Source organism: Rhineura floridana, chromosome 3, assembly GCF_030035675.1.
Source record: "Rhineura floridana isolate rRhiFlo1 chromosome 3, rRhiFlo1.hap2, whole genome shotgun sequence".
Taxonomy (NCBI): Eukaryota; Metazoa; Chordata; class Lepidosauria; order Squamata; family Rhineuridae; genus Rhineura; species Rhineura floridana.
Window position 1 is genome coordinate 45,335,820 of NC_084482.1, and position 20,325 is coordinate 45,356,144.

A 20,325-nucleotide genomic window follows, 5' to 3' on the forward strand; every position below is an offset into this window, starting at 1 on the left:
CAAAAGAGGAGGAAGAGGCATAGGACGATGAAGACGAAAGCAGGCTGTGAATAGGAGGGGACCGTGGCTTTATAACTGGATGGAGGAAAAGCATGTTTAGTAGTTGCAATGTGTGGGAGGAGGAAGATGCAGGTTACCATGGGAGTGGTCTGCATGTAAGAGGTGCAGAAAAGGAGGGGGAAGGAGGTATGGGCATGTGGGTGAAGATATTCACCTTCAGAAATGGGGTTGGGAAGGTGAAAAGACAGTGTAATAGTTGCATGAGGTAGGATTGGAAAGATCTATCAATTTCGATTCTCTTAGTTCCTCATTTTTCCAATCTTAAATGCAGTTCTCCATATTTCTGCAGCAATTTGTGACTTTTAAAAAAAATCCTAATGAAAATTCTCCAGAATTTTAGTGTGAATTTCTCCTAAAAAACACATTTTATAGGCAGTTTTGACTAATGCACACACTTTTGCAAGCAATGTCTCATCATATAATGCATTTTTGAGTTATAAATTTTACACACTTTCCTCTAATATATGCCTTTTTGTAAACATTGGTTGACGAAGTACAAAGTGCAAATTTTGAAGGAGGCTGTGTATTGGTTGTTTTGGAAAGTGCAAATTTGATGAATTCAGCTTGAAATGCAAACTGAATAAAAATTCCTGCCCATCCCTAGCATGGTGTGGGAAGAGCTCTAGGAGATTAATGTGCAGGGAGTAGCAGGGAGGTTGGTGAGTGGAGCTTTTTTGTAAAAAACCACACACAACAAAATACCTTTCGTTTGATTCCTACTCCAAGTTCCTTTGTTCTTTTATGTAGATGTTCTTTGAGGTCAAGTGCTTTGGAAATGCTAGGGGGAAAAGTACAATTTTCTGTAGTGTTCAAAATGGTGTCATACATTGTTAAACATGTAAGCACTCTAAGACAGCAGTATCAGACAACTTCATCAAATAATATGCTCATTAGGTCTTTTTCAATATGCTGGTTAGGATTCATGTGATTTACCTATAGGGTACAGTAATTCCGTAGTGATCAACATAACATTCGCAAAGCTTCTTTATTTTGTGTTTTAGCTAATACTATTTGAACTCTAATTAACATTAAACTATTTGTGGTGTTGATTGATCTTCCCTAGAAAAATAATCAAGAAGTATGCCACATGTAATTTAAATACTTTCTTTTTATTGTGTTTTAAAATATGTGACCAACATAACCGTTTTGCAACCTCAAAAATTTATCTGTAACTTAGCCAACTGTATTCTCTAAAGTATAAAAAATGCACCTGCAACAATATACATAAAAAGCTTAAGTGTTGTATTCAGCTAAGTCCTATTCATAGTAAACCACTGAAATTAATGTACTTAAGTTAATAGTGTCTGTTCAATGGGTCTCCTCTGAGTAGGACCAATGCTGAATACCACCCAATGTTTCATAGGCAAGTGTCAAACTTATGATAAAGTTTATTGGGAATTGGGGGGGAAAGGTTTTCTGGCAAATGACCTGTGACCAACATAAAAAAAAATGTACTGCCTTCAAGTCGATTCCGACTTATGGCAACCCTATGAATAGGGTTTTCATGAGGCTGAGAGGCAGTGACTGGCCCAAGGTCACCCAGTGAGCTTCATGACTATGTGGGGATTGGAACCCTGGTCTCCCAGGTCATAGTCTAACACCTTAACCACTACACCACACTGGCTCTCATAACACCAACATAATCAACATAACATGTGACAATTCACTGACAGGTACACACACAAATGAATGCCTCCAAAGAAAGAGCCTGTGCATATGACACTTTACTATGCATTCACAAGTTGCAGGCCAGCATCAAGTCCATGTGAGAAGTTGTATGCCCACAGAAATTCACACTTACCTGTGGCAATAACCTAATTATTTGTTTCTCTTCAACCCAACATTTATCATCATTTGTAGGGAAGATAACTTCGGGGAAGTCCAGTTTGGAAGAAAATGATTTCATATTCATGAATATTATATCGCATCACCTGGCCAACAAATTTGCTTTTCAATTTCCCTGTCTTGAACACAACAACAAACTTATTGCAAAGTTTCCTTGCTTTTTCTCGCTCTGAAAGTTTTTTCTCCTCGCTTTGCCTGGCATGGCTCTCTCTCTCTTCCTTTCTGCAGCATTCATACCCATTGTGGAGAAATGACAGACCCTCTGGGTTACTGTTTATGGTGTTTATTTTAAAATATGTGAGAAATTAGAAACTGCTACTGCCATCCTTTGTTCCTTGGTTGGACGAGGTGAGATGGTGGCACCTCTGACGGAGTTTTATGAGGGTATGTCCCCAGATGCTGTATGGAGCACCTGTGTGGGTTCATTTGGATATTGCAGCATTGGAATCAGTACAGCACAAGTTCCTATCTAGAGTGTTGGGGGTACCTAGATCTACCTCTAAGGCAACTGTTCGATCAGAGACAGCTTGACACTCAGTGGGAATGCTCACCCAGAAAGTAGCCATTTTCTTTTGGCTTAAAATAGTCTTCCAGCTGGCTTCACCTCTGATTCTTTTGGTATATGAGGACATAGAAAGAGATTCTTGGGCAGCTATGATTGTCACGAAATTGTAACGTTGTTCAAAATGGTTCATTGTAACATGGCTCAGATGCAGAGAATTGTGGGGATTTCATCTTGGGAGGAGATGGGCCTCTGTGTGAGTGGAATACTTTTAAGTTTCGTTTCTTAGCTGCCACTAATTAAGAGCTGGAGAAGCAGCACCTGGTTATCTCTGTCATCTGGTGAGAGCCTGGTACTCATGGTCAAGCGGGCCTGAGAAGAGTTGAGATCAAGAAGAGAGGGGGGCCTGCTAAGGCACAAAAAGTGAAGAAGCTTCGGGAAAATTATTTCATTAGAAAGCCCCCTGATTTGCTGAATCACTGGGAATCGTTATTAGGGTTTTTTCCTTAAGTATAGGGGGTGAGACCCATAGTCTTTGTTCCCCTGGGTTCCATCTAGACTGGTGGTTACCTGAATGGAGTTCCACTGCCTTCACTACCCTACTTATGTCTCTCTGAGGAGAGATGAGATTTACAACAACTACCTCTTCAAGTAAGTAGGTCAGTTAGTTTTGTTATTTTTGCTTGTGTCTGAACTCTCTTGTATGTCATAACCTAAATCCCTGGTTGGATGTGGATTTTGAGGAATTGTTTTGCTACTATTAATTGTGCACTTATATTTTATTAATAAAGCTACTTCTTATTCATCCATGTGTGTTCATTGAGCGAGAATAATTTTGGTTCTGAATCTGGTACCTGACCACTGACCACAAACTACCAAGAGTGTGTTTTGGCTTTACCAGAGGCTTCTGGACAAGGAGTGCCTGTTTGACTCTTGTTCTTAGGAATCCTTGGTTTACCTATATCTGGGCTCTGGGTTTCCCCTAACTCAGAGTGAGAACCAGTTGAAGGGGTGGTGGCAGCCTATCTTCTACCTTGCAAGGTTGGTGTTAGTTTGCACAGCCTTGGCAAGGGGAATTGGGTTCCGGATCAATTACCCAGGGTGGGGAATTGGGTCTGAAGCATGCACCTGGCACCCACGGGGCTCTAGGTCATGACAATGATGTGTTCACTTATCTCTATGCTGGAGTTTTTGCCAACCCACTTGACTACGAGGCACTATAATGGTGCATGTGAGGAGGTCTCTAGATGAAGTTGATACTCAAACCATGATGGCACTTGTAGCTGAGTACGGCTCCAATACAATATACAAAGGTTTTACTACCCTTCCTGGAAAGGTGCCTCCATATTTGTCCTTTTTTGCTCACACGGATTGAGATGGCTCCTGACTAAATGCAGATTGGACCCCTTGCAACTGATGGAGGTGAAAGGATGATATGGGACTAAGTACAGCGTGGCTAGATATTGCCCAGATGGATGCCTGAAGGCAGATGATCTGTACATATCTTAATGGAATGCCCCTTATATCTAGATCTGAGGACTCAAAACCTTGAACCCTTAATTGTAGCAATTCATCTCTAAATATAATTTTATTGCTACAAACTGGTTACAGATTACTACATATCATATAGGACAGCCAAATTTGTCAGATTGGGTCTTGGGGAAGTGGAAGTCATTTATTGTTTGATGATAATATATGTTAACATACACCATTCAGATTTTGCAATTGTTTTACAATCAGATTTTATTATGGTGTAATATGTATGTAATATGTATTCTGAATGTACCTATTTTGTTGTTGTTTTCTTGTTATTATTATGTGTATGTGCATATGGCCTGATTGGTCAATTGGGAAAAAAATTACAAGACTGCCTTGAACCTTGTACAGAATTGTACAGTTCCCTCAGGCAAGGCAAGAGACCTTCAGCTCCTGAGGTGAACTGTTGCATCTCTAGTTGAGCTCACCTGATCAGCCTACCTAGGGACAATCAGGATGGGCCTACCTCTTGGTAAAAGCTTCTTCTTGCTTCAAGAAAGAGAATAGGAATCCAGTAGAAAACTATCAATTTCTAAACTACACCCAGGTTAAAGTTATAATTAACCTAAAATGTTATCTAATTACTAAATATATTAACATATACTATATGTTAAAATATTCAGTAATAAAAGCAATAATGTATGTCCAATGTCCCCTTGTCTAACTTGTCTTTCAGATGGTAAGCTTCTTGAGGGCATGGGCCTGTCTCTTTTTGTAAAGCTCTGTGAGATGCACTACATTTATGGTATGGTACAAATACCCACACATTCCTTTAAAAAGAAATAAATACCCACTCATTCCTCTAAAAAGTAATCAATTACAAGTAATTCGTTTTTTGTAACTAGTTACTTCCAAACTCTGGGTCTCTCACCGTCTAATCCATATCCTGTGTAGCTTGGAAGAATTTGGTAACATATGCCTCTGAGCATGTGGTAAGAAATGGGATCCTGTGCAAGTTTGCTGCGAATGGATTGATCATTTGCATGCTTATTGAGCTCACTGGGATTTACTCCCCTGCAATCATGCTTAGGATAGGTGAAACTGGCCACAGTGTATGGGGAGGGGAGGAGGAGGAAGGGCAGAGGGGAGGAGGGGAATGGGAGCAGGCAAGAGGGGGAAGGGAGGAGGGTAGGTTTGATCATTTGCATGCTGATTGAGTTCTATGGGATTTACTCTTGCGCAATTATGTTTAGGATAGGTGAAACTGACCTGGGGGAGGGGCAGGGAGGAGCGGAGGAGGGCAGTAAGGGGGACAGGGAAGGGAGGAGATTGGGTGGGTGGGCACTGGGCAGAGGGGAAGCCCCTTTCCTTTCCAAAAGGAAAACATTGTGAACAGTATCATTGTTTTTCAGCGCTTCCCCCATCTTTTTATTCTACAGCAGGCACATGTAGTCTCCCACCCAAAGTTAAACCAAAGCTGTTGCTAGCCATATCCACACCAGATCTTTATTCCACTTTAGATAGTTATGGCTTCTCCCAAAGAATCCTGGGAAGTGTAGTTAGGGAAGGGTGCTTCTAGTTGCTAGGAGATGCTGTTCCCTTCACAGGCCTTCAATCAGAGTGGCTGACTGTTAAACCACTCTGGCCAGTGGAGCTATGTCAGGGGAATAGGAGTCTCCTCTCAGCACCCTTCACAAACAACACTTCCTAGGATTCTTTGGGGCAAGCCATGACTGTCTCAAGTGAAATCAAAGTATGGTGTGAGTATGGCCCCTTGATTAGCCCTTACTGAGCATGCCCGGCCTTATCATTGACTCCAATGCTAAATTTTTTAAATTAATTAAAAATCGGCCAGGCATTTTTTTAACTTTTAAACTCCAGAAGATGAAGGACAGAGCATGGGGCAAAGTCAGTAATAGGATTACAGGTACGCTGTGAACATGGCTGATTTTTAATTAATTTCAACAAATTATGAGAACACTAACAGAAAAAAGTCCAACAGGGATCTGGATTCTTTTGAGTTTCTGAGTTGAGGACTATAAGTTTTGTAAGGTTTTGTTTTGAAATGAGCTTATGGGAAGCTGTAAAATGGCATGGAGGTATTTTCAATTTAACATTGTGGAATGTGAAAAATCCATGCTGGCTATAGTATACAGTCACTCTCGTATACACTCACTCCTGTGGCTGTATAATGAAGGGCTACTAACTAATTGTCCATTTTCTTGGAGAATAATTGCAGATTAGAAAATATCAGATAAATTCTGAGCCATTTTGCATGCCACACTTCTTTTACATGCTTTACTCACATATAAAATAAGACAGATGATATAAAACATTATAACTATATATGAAAATGAAAAATGGATTTGTTACCCTATAGTTACCCTATACAGGAAATACAGAAGAACATGATTATGAAGACTATCTACCAAGGAGGAAGGGTAGGGAGGGTGGATTTAGCACCTATTAATTATCTCTTTTCTCTTCTCCTTCCTGTGTGAACTTTTCAACCTCTTAAGATTTCCTGGTTGGCCTATATTGTGCTCAATATATATCTTATAATTTGAATTAATCTAAATGGAATAAACAACAACGTCTGTTTGAGTAGGTTACCAATCAATATTGCAACTGGAGTGAAAGGAAGACTAAACTAATCTGAATGTTGATGGCTACAATATATTAATCTGCCTCATCCCTATCGTGGAAACCCAACCCAGTTGTCCATATTCCTGTAGAGCTTCTCATTAAGTGTAAAGGGCACACATGTAAAAACTTGAACTTGCCTCTTTAAAATTCTCTGAAGTAGTGCTCAGGCCCCCAATTCTAAATATTGTATAGTATTATAGATGAGACCTTTGGTCTTACCGTGGTCTTCTCTATGCATGTCAAAGATGATCTCAGGTGGGTAGCTAGCTCCACCTAACAGTTGAAGGCAGAAAGAGTGCTGTTCAATTTTGCAAGGACTTCCTGCTCTCCGTGACTAATTGCTGTAGTTCCTTGATGACAAGCCGTGTAGACGAGTAAATGACATAACCACAACTACAAAGATTTAAATGAAAACAAACAGCACTCACACACTCTGCTAATGTGAAAAAATGGTGACAAAGGAAGGCAGCCCATCACCCCTTAGGAAGTGGCCCTGAGATCATCTTTGACATGCACAGAGAAGACCATTTCATGGTAAGACCAAAGGTTGTCAGACCTCCTCTCCTGGTCTGGTACCAGCATGGATCTCACTTGATTCCACTGCTAGGCGTCACTGCCTGATACACTGTAAAGCAATGCTACCCTGAGACTTAGCCTTAGTCTCCTTCTTTAACAGCTTGCTATTAAGTGTCTAAGTTGATTCAGGCCACAACCACCCCTGTATCTTTCTGACGTTAAAGACTACAGCCCTGGGTTGCCTTTGGATACCTGCTGCTGATACACTATCCGTTCACTACTGCCACCATAGATACTGTTTCCAGCTTTGGTTTCTGCTCTGCCTAGCCTTCCCTTCTGTATGTATCCAGCCAAGGATCAGGGATGTTGTTAAACCAAAGGAATTTATTAGTTAACACAGGGAATAAACGAGATTACTTTAGGTTCAGTAGATATGTGTGTGGTTACATTTAAATGGTTTCCAACATGTTATAGTTTGTCATATATAAATACCTTGGTCCTAAAAACCTGCCTCACTACCCACTTAATGCATATCCACCCCTCACCCTCTTCAACTCAAAACCCCAGAACCATACTCTCCACACCAACTGTCATTCTCACATATATACCATCAATCACCCAGGTGCTCAGCCAATCACAACACAGCATTCCATAACGTTCCAACACATGTACTCCCCCCTCCCAACTCTCTCTACTTACCATATTTACACTACAAAACCCGCACTTACCATAAATACAGTACAAATATAACGGGGACATCATAAAGGTCTATTTTCCTGTGGACGGAAAGATGATATCAGGTGGGACATAGCAAAGCTGACCCATGTAGGGTGGGATATGGCTGGGCTGTAGGACTTTAGTTAACTGAGAGAATGTGCTGTAGCACTCTCCTCCCAAAGGCAGCCTCTGCTGAGGTTTAGGAATTTATTTTGTAATGCTTGATAAATGTGTTAGGAGTAGCCCACATAGCTGCCCTGTAGATCTCCTGAAGAGACGCATTGCGGGAAAACACTGCTGAAGTGGCAGCCGCCCTGGTAGAATGGGCTAGTATCTTGGCCAGGTGAGCCAACTGCAGGGAACAGTATGCCAAGGTGACACAAGCTTTGATCCACCTAGCTAGCATGGAGGTAGAAACCTTCTTCCCTAGTGAAGCTGGGTGAAAGGACACAAATAGGTTATCTGTTTGACAGAAATGTTTTGTCTTTGAAATATATACTTTTAGTGCCCTCCTCATGTCCAGTGAGTGCCAAGCTTTCTCTGTGGGATGAACTCGGGGAGGACATAGCACAAGCGCTTGCTGACAGTGAAAGGTAGACAACTCTTTAGGATGAAATGAAGTGACAGTATGGAGAACTACCCTGTCTTTATAAAAAATACAGTAACTTTTATCTACAGATAGAGCATTCAACTCAGACACTCGGGCCGAGGTCATGGCCACAACTTTAAAGGACAGTAGGTGGAGAAAGACTTTTCTGAGAGGCTCAAAGGGGGGGTTTGGAGGGCTGTCAACACTTCATGCAGGTCCCAAGTCAGATAGCGGTGCTCTGTGGGTGAAGCGGACAGAGTTGCCCCTCATAGAAAACACTTAATAAAGGGATGGGAACCCATGGGATTCTCTGGGGATCTAGGCAGAATTGCTGACAGAGCTGAGGCCTGATGCTTCAAGGTATTAGGTCTGAACCCTAAGGATAGGCTGTCTTGCAGGAAGGTCAGGAACTCGTTGATACCCACCTTCCTAGGGAGCAGCTTCTTCTGTGCCTAGACATAGAAATCTTTCCAGATGCCCTCATACATCCAAATGGTGGATGGCCGTCTATTATTTATTATTTATTTATTTAATTACATTTCTAGACCGCCCTATAGCAGAAAGCTCTCAGGGTGGTGTACAACAAATAAAATCACAATTAAAATATGAGCAAGTGTGGAAAAAATATATATATATAGTACAATTATAAAACATTAATAAAATTGCCATTGAGATTTAAATTAAGATCATATTAAGTTTAAAATGTTAAATTAAAATATTTAAAAATATACAAAATTTAAAAAGCCTGGGCGAAAAGGTAAGTTTTTACCTGGCGCCGAAAAGATAACAGAGAAGGCGCCAGGCGTATCTCGTCTGGGAGGGCATTCCATAGTTCGGGGGCCACCACCGAGAAGGCCCTAGATCTAGTTGTTGATCTCCGGGCCTCTTTATGGGTTGGGACCCGGAGAAGGGCCTTCGACGTCGAGCGTAGTGAACGGGTAGGTACATAGCGAGAGAGGCGCTCCATCAGGTATTGTGGTCCGATGCCGTTTAGGGCTTTATAGGTAAGAACCAACACTTTGAATCTGGCCCGGAAACATATCGGTAGCCAGTGCAGCTGCGCCAGGACAGGTGTTATATGGTCAAATTTCTTTGTCCCAGTGAGAACTCTGGCCGCAGCATTTTGCACTAGCTGAAGTTTCCGAACCGTCTTCATAGGTAGCCCCACGTAGAGTGCATTACAGTAGTCCAATCTAGAGGTTACCATAGCATGGATAACTGAGGCAAGATGCTCCTTGCTCAGATAGGGTCGTAGTTGGGCTACCAGCCGGAGCTGGTAGAATGCATTCCGTGCCACCGAGGCTACCTGAGCCTCAAGTGACAGGAGCGGATCTAATAAGACCCCCAAACTACATACCTGTTCCTTTAGGGGGAGTGTAACCCCATCTAGGACAGGTCGAACGTCAACCATCTGGGCAGAGGGTCCTCCCACCAACAGCATCTCAGTCTTGTTAGGATTGAGTTTCAGTTTATTAGCTCTCATCCAGCCCATTATCGCGGCCAGGCAGCGGTCTAGTACATCAACAGCCTCACCTGACGAAGATGAAAAGGAGTAGTAGAGCTGCGTATCATCAGCATATTGCTGGAAACGCACTCCAAAACTCCTGATGACCTCACCCAGCGGCTTCATATAGATATTAAAAAGCATGGGGGACAGAACTGAACCCTGCGGTACCCCATATTGGAGTACCCAGGGACTTGAGTAATGTTCCCCCAGCATCACCTTCTGGAGACGATTCCCGATATAGGAGCAGAGCCACCGCCAAGCAGTGCCTCCCACTCCTAAATCCGTAAGTTGCTCCAGAAGGATACCATGGTCGATGGTATCAAACGCCACTGAGAGATCAAGGAGAACCAACAGAGTTACACTCCCTCTGTCTTTCTCCCGACAGAGGTCATCATACAGGGCGACCAAGGCCGTTTCTGTACCAAACCCCGGCCGAAAGCCCGATTGAAATGGGTCTAGATAATCAGTTTCATCCAAGAGAGCCTGGAGTTGGCGAGCGACCACACGCTCTAGAACCTTGCCCAGGAATGGGACATTTGCTACTGGCCTATAGTTGTCCAAATTATCAGGGTCCAAGGAGGATTTTTTTAGGAGCGGTCTCACCACCGCCTGTTTCAGGCAGGGTGGGACCACTCCCTCTCGTAAAGAGGCATTAATCACCTCCTTGGCCCAGCCGGCTGTTCCATTCCTGCTAGCTTTTATTAGCCATGAGGGGCAAGGATCCAGAGCAGAAGTGGTCACCCGCACCTGTCCAAGCACCTTGTCCACATCCTCGAGCTGTACCAACTGAAACTCATCCAATAAAACAGGACAAGACTGTGCTCTGGACATCTCATTAGGATCAACTGCTACAATAATGGAGTCAAGGTCCCGGCGGATGTTCATTATTATTATTATTATTTATTAAATTTATATACCGCCCGACTAGCGATAGCTCTCTGGGCGGTGAACATAAAATAGTATAAAAATACAATGATTAACAGAATAATATTAAAATACAATCAACAATACAATAAACATTATTAAAATTAGATCAATGTAACTTAAAATGCTTCAGAGAATAGGAAGGTTTTGACCTGGCGCCGGAAGGAAAGCAGAGTCGGCGCCAGGCGTACTTCCTCAAGGAGACTGTTCCATAGTTCGGGGGCCACCACTGAGAAGGCCCTAGATCTTGTCATCACCCTCCGGGCCTCCCTGTGAGTTGGAACCCGGAGGAGGGCCTTCGTAGCAGAACGTAGTGCACGGGCCGGTTCATATCGGAAGAGGCGTTCCGCAAGGTATCGTGGTCCCGCACCGTATAAGGCTTTATAGGTTAATACCAACACTTTGAATCTAGCCCGGAAACATATTGGCAACCAGTGCAAGCTGGCCAGAACAGGTGTTATATGCTCGGACCGCTTGGTCCTTGTCAGCAATCTGGCCGCCGCATTTTGCACTAGTTGTAGCTTCCGAACTGTCTTCAAAGGTAGCCCTACATAAAGCGCATTACAGTAATCCAAACGTGAGGTTACCAGAGCATGTACCACTGATGTAAGGTCCTCTTTACTCAAATAGGGACGTAGCTGGGCTACCAACCGAAGTTGGTAAAACGCATTCCTAACCACCGAGGCTACTTGAGCCTCAAGTGAGAGGGAAGAGTCTAAAAAGACTCCCAGACTATGAACCCGGTCCTTTAGGGGGAGTGTAACCCCGTCCAGGACAGGGTATATATCCACCATCTGATCAGAGAACCCGTCCACCAACAGCATCTCAGTCTTGTCTGGATTGAGCTTCAGTTTGTTAACTCTCATCCAGTCCATTGTCGAGGCCAGGCAACGGTTCAGCAAATCGACAGCCTCACCTGAAGAAGATGAAAAGGAGAAGTAGAGCTGCGTGTCATCAGCATACTGATGACAACGCACTCCAAAACTCCTGATGACCTCTCCCAACGGCTTCATGTAGATATTAAAAAGCAGGGGGGACAAAACTGACCCCTGCGGGACCCCATATTGGAGAGCCCGCGGTGTTGAGCAATGTTCCCCAAGCACTACCTTCTGGAGACGACCCGCCAAGTAGGAGCGGAACCACTGCCAAGCAGTACCTCCAACTCCCAACTCCGCGAGCCTCTCCAGAAGGATACCATGGTCGATGGTATCAAAAGCCGCTGAGAGATCAAGGAGAATCAACAGAGACACTCCCTCTGTCTCTTTCCCGACATAGGTCATCGTACAGGGCGACCAAGGCTGTCTCAGTGCCAAAACCGGGCCTAAAACCCGATTGAAATGGATCTAGATAATCAGTTTCATCCAATAGCGCCTGGAGCTGGCCAGCAACCACCCGTTCCAAGACCTTGCCCAGGAATGGAACATTCGCCACTGGCCTGTAGCTGTTAAAATTGTCTGGGTCCAAGGAAGGCTTTTTCAGGAGTGGTCTCACCACTGCCTCTTTCAGACAGCCCGGGACCACTCCCTCTCGTAAAGAGGCATTTATCACTTCCTTGGCCCAGCTACCTGTTCCATTCCTGCTAGTTTTTATCAGCCAGGAGGGGCAAGGATCCAGTACCGAAGTGGTTGCACGTACCTGTCCAAGCACCTTGTCCACGTCCTCGAGTTGAACCAACTGAAGCTCATCCAACAAAACAGGACAAGACTGTGCTCCGGACACCTCACTAGGATCTACTGCTATAACTTGAGAGTCTAGGTCCCGGCGGGGATCTTATCTTATCACGAAAGTGTCGCGCAAACGCATTACAGCGGGCAATTGATGGTGTTATTGCGTCCTGGGGACCAGAGTGTAAAAGTCCCCGGACAACTTTATAAAGTTCCGCTGGGCGGTTAAGGGATGACTGAATAGAGACAGCAAAGTATTGCTTCTTTGCTGCTCTCACTGCCTTCACATAGATACCATCATGGTCTCCACCACTGGAGGTGGGATGCCCTTCTTCAGCAGGCATTGCCTCTCACCCTCCATACATGAAGAGCCAGCCATCCCAGGTCTGGGTGGTGTAGCTACCCTTGTGACAACAGGTCCTTCCAGAAGGGAATCTCCCAGGGATGGTCTACCAATAATTCAAGGAGTTCTGGAAACCAGGGTCTCCTTGGCCAGAATGGGGCTACCTGTAGAACTGTCACCCTCTTGGCTCGGATCTTTTGGATCACCTGGAAATAATCGAGATTGGAAAGAAGGCATACAACTGTCCTGGAGGCCACAGTGACATTAGAGTGTTTATCCCTTCAGCCACCAGATTGACATATCTGGCAAAGAATCTTTTCACCTGACAGTTGAGGTGTGTGGCGAACAGATCCACCTCGACTCTCCCAAAGTGGCCCCTGATCCCCCGAAAGGTTGTTGGGTGGAGCTTCCATTCTTTTTGATGGACTTGCTCCCAACTCAGCCAGTCTGCTTGTCTGTTGTCCTCCCCTCTCAAGTACTCTGCCAGGAACAAGTCCAGATGTGTCTCCATCCACTGGAACAGAAGTGAGGCTTCTTGCTGGAACTGAAAGGAGCGTGTGCCTCCCTGATGGTTCAAATGGGCTTTGGCTGTGATGTTGTCTGTTCTGACAAGCACTGCCCCCAGCTGTCTTGTGCTGACCAGGTCCCTTTCACCATCTGACCATCATACAAGGCCCCCCAGCCTGTAAGGCTGGCATCCAAGATCATGACAGTCCATGGTGGATCTTGGAATGGGACACCCTTTTGCAGATTGGGTTAGTGTATCCACCACAGGAGGGAATGGCGAACATGTGCTGATAACCTCAGTCAATGGTGTTGTCTGGCAGCTATATAGCTCTGAAATGGGAGCAGCGCCGACTGTGAAGGGGTCAAGAGTGCTGATATGCCAGGGAGTTGTTTGGAAGGTTGAGGCCATCAAGCCCAGTGCTGCTGCCAATTGCATGAGGTCCACTGATGGGGAAGCAAGGACAGATAAAATTGCTAAGCGTATCTTGCCAATGCAAGTCCTGTGTCAATGCTATAACTCCTTGCTCAGTGTCTATTGTGGCCCCGAGATGGATGATGAAGTGAGATGAAATCAACTGACATTTGGCATGGTTGATTAGGAAACCGTGGTCTTTTAGACAGGCTAGGGTGACACATATGTCTTCCCAAGACTTGTTCAGTGACAGGGAACGGATCAAGAAGTCATCCAAATAGGGGTGTACATGAACTCCCTGCGTCCTGAGGTATGCCACCAGGGCAACCATGATCTTTGTGAATACCATGGGAGAAGACAGCAGCCTGAAGGGCATGTATTGGAAATGGTCTTCCCCTATCACGAATCTGCGATATCTTCTGTGTGGTTGGAATATAGGTACATGTAGGTACGCTTCTTTTAAGTCGATTAAGGTTAGGAAGCCCCCCATCTCATGACTTCCTTGACCACCAACAAAGTGTCCATTTGATTCTTGCTGTAAGTGATGTACTTGCTCAGGCTCTTCGGATCGAGTACTGCTCTGAATGAACCATCTTTCTTTGCATCTGTAAAGAAGAGAGAGTAGTTTCCCCATACTCTCTCTCCTGGTGGGACTGGCTCTATAGCCGCAATTTGTAGTAGGTGGGAGATTGCCTGATGAATCCTCGCCCTTTTGACTGAGGATGTCAAAATGGGGGATGGTACAAATCTGGGTGGTGGTGGTGATGTGAACTGCAGCCGAACTCTGTGCCATAGGGTTTGTAAGACCCATCAGTCTGATGATATTTCCCTCCACTGATAAGTGAAGCTCTAAAGGTGACCTCCCACCAGAGTGGTGTTGGCATCAGAACTGGTATTTACTGCCTCATGATTGGACCCCAAATCCGACCTTGTTGGAGAAATGTTTCTGGCCCTTGACCTGGATGTGTTATCTATTGCAGAAGGGCCGGCTGGGCCAGCAATCCTTTGCTCTTCCCGATTGTCTGCAGCCCCGAAAGGACTGGGCTGCTTGGTAAGGGTAGAACAATCTCCAAAAGGACCTTCTGTCCTTTCTTTTCCTGGTAGAAGGCATTGACTTCTTTTCTTTTGACTCCAGGACTCTTGTCATGGCAGCATCTCCAAACAATTTGCCCCCTATGTAGGGTTCCGAGGCTATATTAGACCAAGCTGTAGGGTCTGCTAATGAGGAATTTTATACAACCACATATATAAACATAGATATTAGACAATATGTTTTAAAATCAAAAGGAACCAAGCAAAAAATCCAGAGGCCCTAAAATTAGGCTTGTGGGTAAAGAAGCAGGCAGCGGTCACAGGCACCTTCTGTTTCTTTGCCAAGACTTGGCAGATGCATGACTGACATATATTAATTGGTCTATTGTTCTAATTCAGGCAAGCATTTAAACTGGCAAGCAGTGACTGATATATTGATTTTGATCCAAAAAGACCGGTTTCTTGTGTAAAGCAATAATGCCATCTAGAGGAAAAAATATGAAACATGTATTAGAAGTTATAATGAGACAAACAGTGTGATTTTGCAATGATTTTAAAATAACCCAGTGTGTTATATTATATTTACAACTTTATAAGAAAAAGGTACTCTGAGGTGGCCTGCCTCCTCTATATCTGATGCTGAAAGATACTAGTTAGCCAGAGTCACCCAGTCTTTTCCTGAGTCTGTGTGGTTTTAAAATGAAGCTCAGTGTATTTAAATATAATCCCCTCTCTTGGGCTATGTATTTTATAAGAAAGGAAATGGGATTTCTGAGAACGTATAAGGACATAAGAACCCCTATGGCAAAGGAATAGAACTGGGGGTGCTCATACATTCCCAAGCACCCTAAGTTGAGGCAAATTTAACTCAAGGAACCTGTTCAAATATCTCCAGGTGTATCTGGGTCAGTGTGGCCGATCAGAACAATGAGAACAATGAAAGTACAGGGATGCTTGAAAGCACATTCACAATGGTACTGACCTGAAAATTCATTAGTCAAGGTGGACAGCAGAACAATGGTGATATTAACAAGATGGACAGGATCTTGGAATCAGGAGTAGAATTTCATAATGCTTTCTGATTGGTTTGGAACAATTGTAGAGAGGAGGAACTGTTATGTTGTGTGAGAAGGAACTTGTGAGATTGGTTAACTGCTGTCACATGCTGTAACCTGCACACAGTGTTTCAATGCAGTCTCTCCTGGATGTTTCTGGGAGGCTGACCCTGCATATGCTTGTAAAGAATAAAGGCCTACCTTTTTGCTTTAAGCCTGTGTCCTCAAATTTTTTTAAGGACCCCCAGCAAAAGATCCCAATGGAGAAAAATTCTCCATCACACCTCCCAGTGGTGCAACCAAAGGGTCCTTCTAGTATAAATACCAGCCGCCAGAGACCTAGCTGAAAATTGCATGGCATCCATGGATGCATCTGCTGTGAAAGTCACCACTTGGGCAACCTTCAGCAATGATTTTCGGACTCTCGCCGGGTCCTGTTGCAGGCCATCAATCCCAGCTAGAGGAGGGATGCCCGTGCAAACACCGAGGAAGCTAACGCTGCCCAGATTGATAAGGCCCTAGCCTCATGGATTCTTCCAAGTCCCTGATCCATCTTGCATTCTATAGTATCTTTAAGATGGCATCCAACTCCGTAGGGTTCAAAGATGGATTTGGTAAATTTGCTATGGGGACATCTACAAGAGGAACTTTAAGTTGATTCATGAGTGGTTGTTCCAGCATGTAATATTTATTAGCAGCAGGAACTGACTTCTTAAATTGCAAGGGAACATCAAACTCAGATTTGATCGCCTTAGGCAGTAAGAACAGAATTAAGTAGTCTTGACTTGGGTTTTGGATCTGGACACACTGCTGACACTCTAGAGTCTGCAGGGGCTGGGGAGTCTTCCAGAGAATTCAAACTCAGTGCTTCCATCGCCTTGCACAAGAGTGGGAGGAAATGAGCCTCTTGAAAAATCAGGTTGGTAGAGACTTCCTCAGATTCTGAATCTCCACTCCACTCCTCTTCATCCAGGACAATTAACTCATTGACTTGGTCTGTATTCTGATCCTCAGATGAAGGAGGATGTCTACCCTGAGCAATAGCATGTGGATCCGGTGATGTGAAGCTAGGGAGTGGTTGAGGATGAGTGAGATGGAACCAAAGGTTGTGTCCGTTGTGCTCTTGTCACAAGTTGGGATGATGTTCCTGCTGCAGCCATGTCCACTTATATTATTTATTTATATTTATTAAACTTATATAGCGCCCGACTAGCAATAGCTCTCTGGGTGGTGAACATAAAAAAATACAATAGAATTACACAATCTCATAAAACAGAATATATAAAAACAGTACAAACTGAAATCAGATTACAACAATTTAAAATTAAATTAAATTAAATTAAAATGCCTCAGAGAAGGGGAAGGTTTTAACTTGGTGCCGAAAAGATGATAGTGTTGGCGCCAAGCACACCTCCTCGGGGAGACTGTTCCAGAGTTTGGGGGCCACCACTGAGAAGGCCCTAGATCTTGTCACCAACCTCCGGGCCTCCCTATGGGTTGGGACCCGGAGGAGGACCTTCGTAGTAGACCGTAGTGAACGGGCGGGTTCATATCGGGAGAGGCATTCCGACAGATATCGTGGTCCCGCGCTGTATAAGGCTTTATAGGTTAATACCAACACTTTGAATTTTGCCCGGAAGCATATGGGAAGCCAGTGCAGGCGAGCCAGAACAGGTGTTATATGCTCAGACCGCTTGGTTCTTGTTAGCAGTCTGGCCGCCGCATTTTGCACTAGCTGTAGCTTCCAAACCGTCTTCAAAGGTAGTCCTACATAAAGCGCGTTGCAGTAGTCCAGACGCGAGGTTACCAGAGCATGTACCACTGATGTGAGGTCTTCCTTACTCAGATAGGGACGTAGTTGGGCTACCAACCGAAGTTGGTAGAACGCATTCCGGGCCACCGAGGCTACATGAGCCTCGAGTGAGAGGGAAGAGTCTAAAACGACTCCCAGACTACGAACCTGCTCCTTTAGGGGGAGTGTAACCCTGTCCAGGACAGGATATATATCCACCATCTGATCAGAGAAACCATCCACCAACAGCATCTCAGTCTTATCAGGATTGAGTCTCAGTTTGTTAGTTCTCATCCAGTCCATTGTCGCGGCCAGGCAACGGTTCAGCACATCGACCGCCTCACCTGAAGAAGATGAGAAGGAGAAGTAGAGCTGGGTGTCATCAGCGTACTGATGACAACGCACTCCAAAACTCCTGATGACCGCACCCAGCGGCTTCATATAGATGTTAAAAAGCATGGGAGACAAAACTGAACCCTGCGGGACCCCACATTGGAGAACCCACGGTGTCGAGCAATGTTCCCCAAGCACTATCTTGCACTTGAGGATGCTGGGGGGTGGGAGCTGAAGAAGAGGAAGACAGGTCTCTGGCCGGTCCACCAACAAAGATTCCCTTAGGTGTTCTTTCAGTTGTGGGACCATCTGTGTGGAGAACTGAAATTGTAGTGGTTGAGCATAACCACCAGTATGCTGGTATTGGGTAGCCCTCCCCCCATCACCTGCTGGGATGGATGAAGTGAGGAAGCCACTTGAAATCCTGAGAAGGCTTCAGGGGAAGAACTGGCAGAAAAAATATAGTTTAAAGACATGGGTTATCTTCCTTCCTCCTCAGATAGGGTCTCCCTCGAGTCCTACGGACTGCTCTGTGAGTGTCTTCCCATGCAGCCTCACACTGCTCACCCTCATCCTCCACAGAGCTGCCTTCTCGTGTATTCTTCCCTGACGGAAGGTCCTGTGAAGCCATCCTGCCCTCTAAAACACGCGCCTCAACCACCTCCTGCCTGCTGGTGGAGGGGCGAGCCATCATTGCCTCCGTCAAAGAAGTAAGCCCTATGGTTGCCTCTGCTGGATGGCCCACTAGAGGTGGTAGTAATGGTGGTAACATTTCTGATGCTGGGTCGGGCCTTGGTGGAAGTGGCGGGGGGAGCCTAGATCTCTTGACAGGAACTGCTGGTTTACCGGTTGCCTTCCGCATTAGGTGCAGCCGGTGTAGCAGGGCTTACGGGGACAAGAAGCAGAGAAAATAGTGGCTGCCAATGAGGACGGCTCTGTTGCACTTGCCCAATGGATGGGATGAGTGGCCGCTGGTGGGAGAAGGCACTGGGGCAAGGAGCTTTGGAGGAGACTGTGGTGAAAGCTGCTGCCACTACCCAGAGGCTGCTGGAGCTTCAATTGAGTCCAGCATGTGTAGCAGGGCCAAAATGAGAGGCCGCTAAGTCTGAGGCTGCCGGGGCTTAAGTTGAAGCCTTTGTGTTGTGGCCGCTAATCCAAGGGCCACCGGGGTTTAAATTGAGGCTGCCATATCTAGCAAGGCCCAGACAGAAGCACTGTTGAGTCTGAAGCCAGCGCAGCACTGAAGCCACTAATGATGAGACTGCCTGGCTTTAAGATGTTGCTGCTGCGCCTGGGAAGGCAGACGTGGTAGGGCTGCTAACTCTGGGAGGGTGTTTTCTTTTTTAAATAGTAGAAAGAGGAAGAAAGGATCCTGCACCCAGAAGGAGAAACAACACAAAAAAACTAACAGGAAAAGGAAAAACACATAAAACAAATACAGCCCTGAACCAAAGCAGAGCAGAGAGCAGAATCAACCATATTTGGTGAAGGCAGAAAGAGAACTACAGCAATTAGTCATGCAGAGCAGGAAGTCTCCGCAAAATTGAACAGCACTCTTTCTTCCTTCAGCCGCTAGGTGGAGCTAGTTACCCACCTGAGATCATCTTTCCATGCCCAGGAGAATTACACATACATGCCCATCACACTTCATGAAATCTCATGTTTTTTAAAATTTGGACAATAAAAGGACACACTCTCCCCCTCTTTTCTTTCAAAGCAGGACACACTGAGGCACCACCTTCAACAACAACCACCCATGTTAGTCAGACATCATAAAATATCTTCGTAATGAGCTAGAGAACTTACTCTACCCATAAATTATGTGAGCTCTGTGACGATTTTTTCGATCGTGGCCCCCACCCTCTGGAATTTACTTCCATTTGACCTCCGACATGCCTCCTCCCTGATGGTTTTTCGCCGAGCCTTAAAGACCTGGCTATTCAGGCAGGCCTATGGGATTTCTGGGGTTAGGTTTTTATATTGTATTATTGAAGGGATGGTCTTAGATAATGTGATCTTAATACTGTGATTGTTGATTTTATGTGTTTTTATTGTGGTTCGTATTTTATATTGTTGTACGTTGCCCAGAGTGTCCGTTAATTCAGACAGATGGGCGACTAATAAATAAAATTTATTATTATTATTATTATTATATTACAAATTACCTTGCAAACTAGCACAGAAGATTGAGATATAGATATATACCAAGGAATAGAGGGTGCAATCTCAAAGACAGTGTACACTAGCCTAAAAATTAAATGGCGCACCCTTTCACACTATGTTCTAGGTACATCCAGTTTTTAAATATAATTTTCAATTTCCCCCATATACAAGAATCCATGATCTACAGAATTATTTTTAGAAAGTTGAAGCTATCAATCATTTTTAGGGAGACATATTATACT

The 20,325-nt window shown here is 44.6% G+C and overlaps 1 protein-coding gene across 8 annotated transcripts in view; it reads right to left on the reverse strand.

Annotated features, from left to right (window-relative positions):
* LOC133379761 (cholesterol transporter ABCA5-like) overlaps positions 1-20,325 on the reverse strand; it is a 139,649-nt gene that overhangs the window by 19,658 nt on the left and 99,666 nt on the right. For all 8 annotated transcript variants that reach the window (XM_061615637.1, XM_061615635.1, XM_061615642.1 and 5 more), the window contains one exon: positions 763-838. In XM_061615637.1, coding sequence (XP_061471621.1) covers positions 763-838 — 76 coding nt within the window. The remainder of the gene's footprint in view (positions 1-762; positions 839-20,325) is intronic.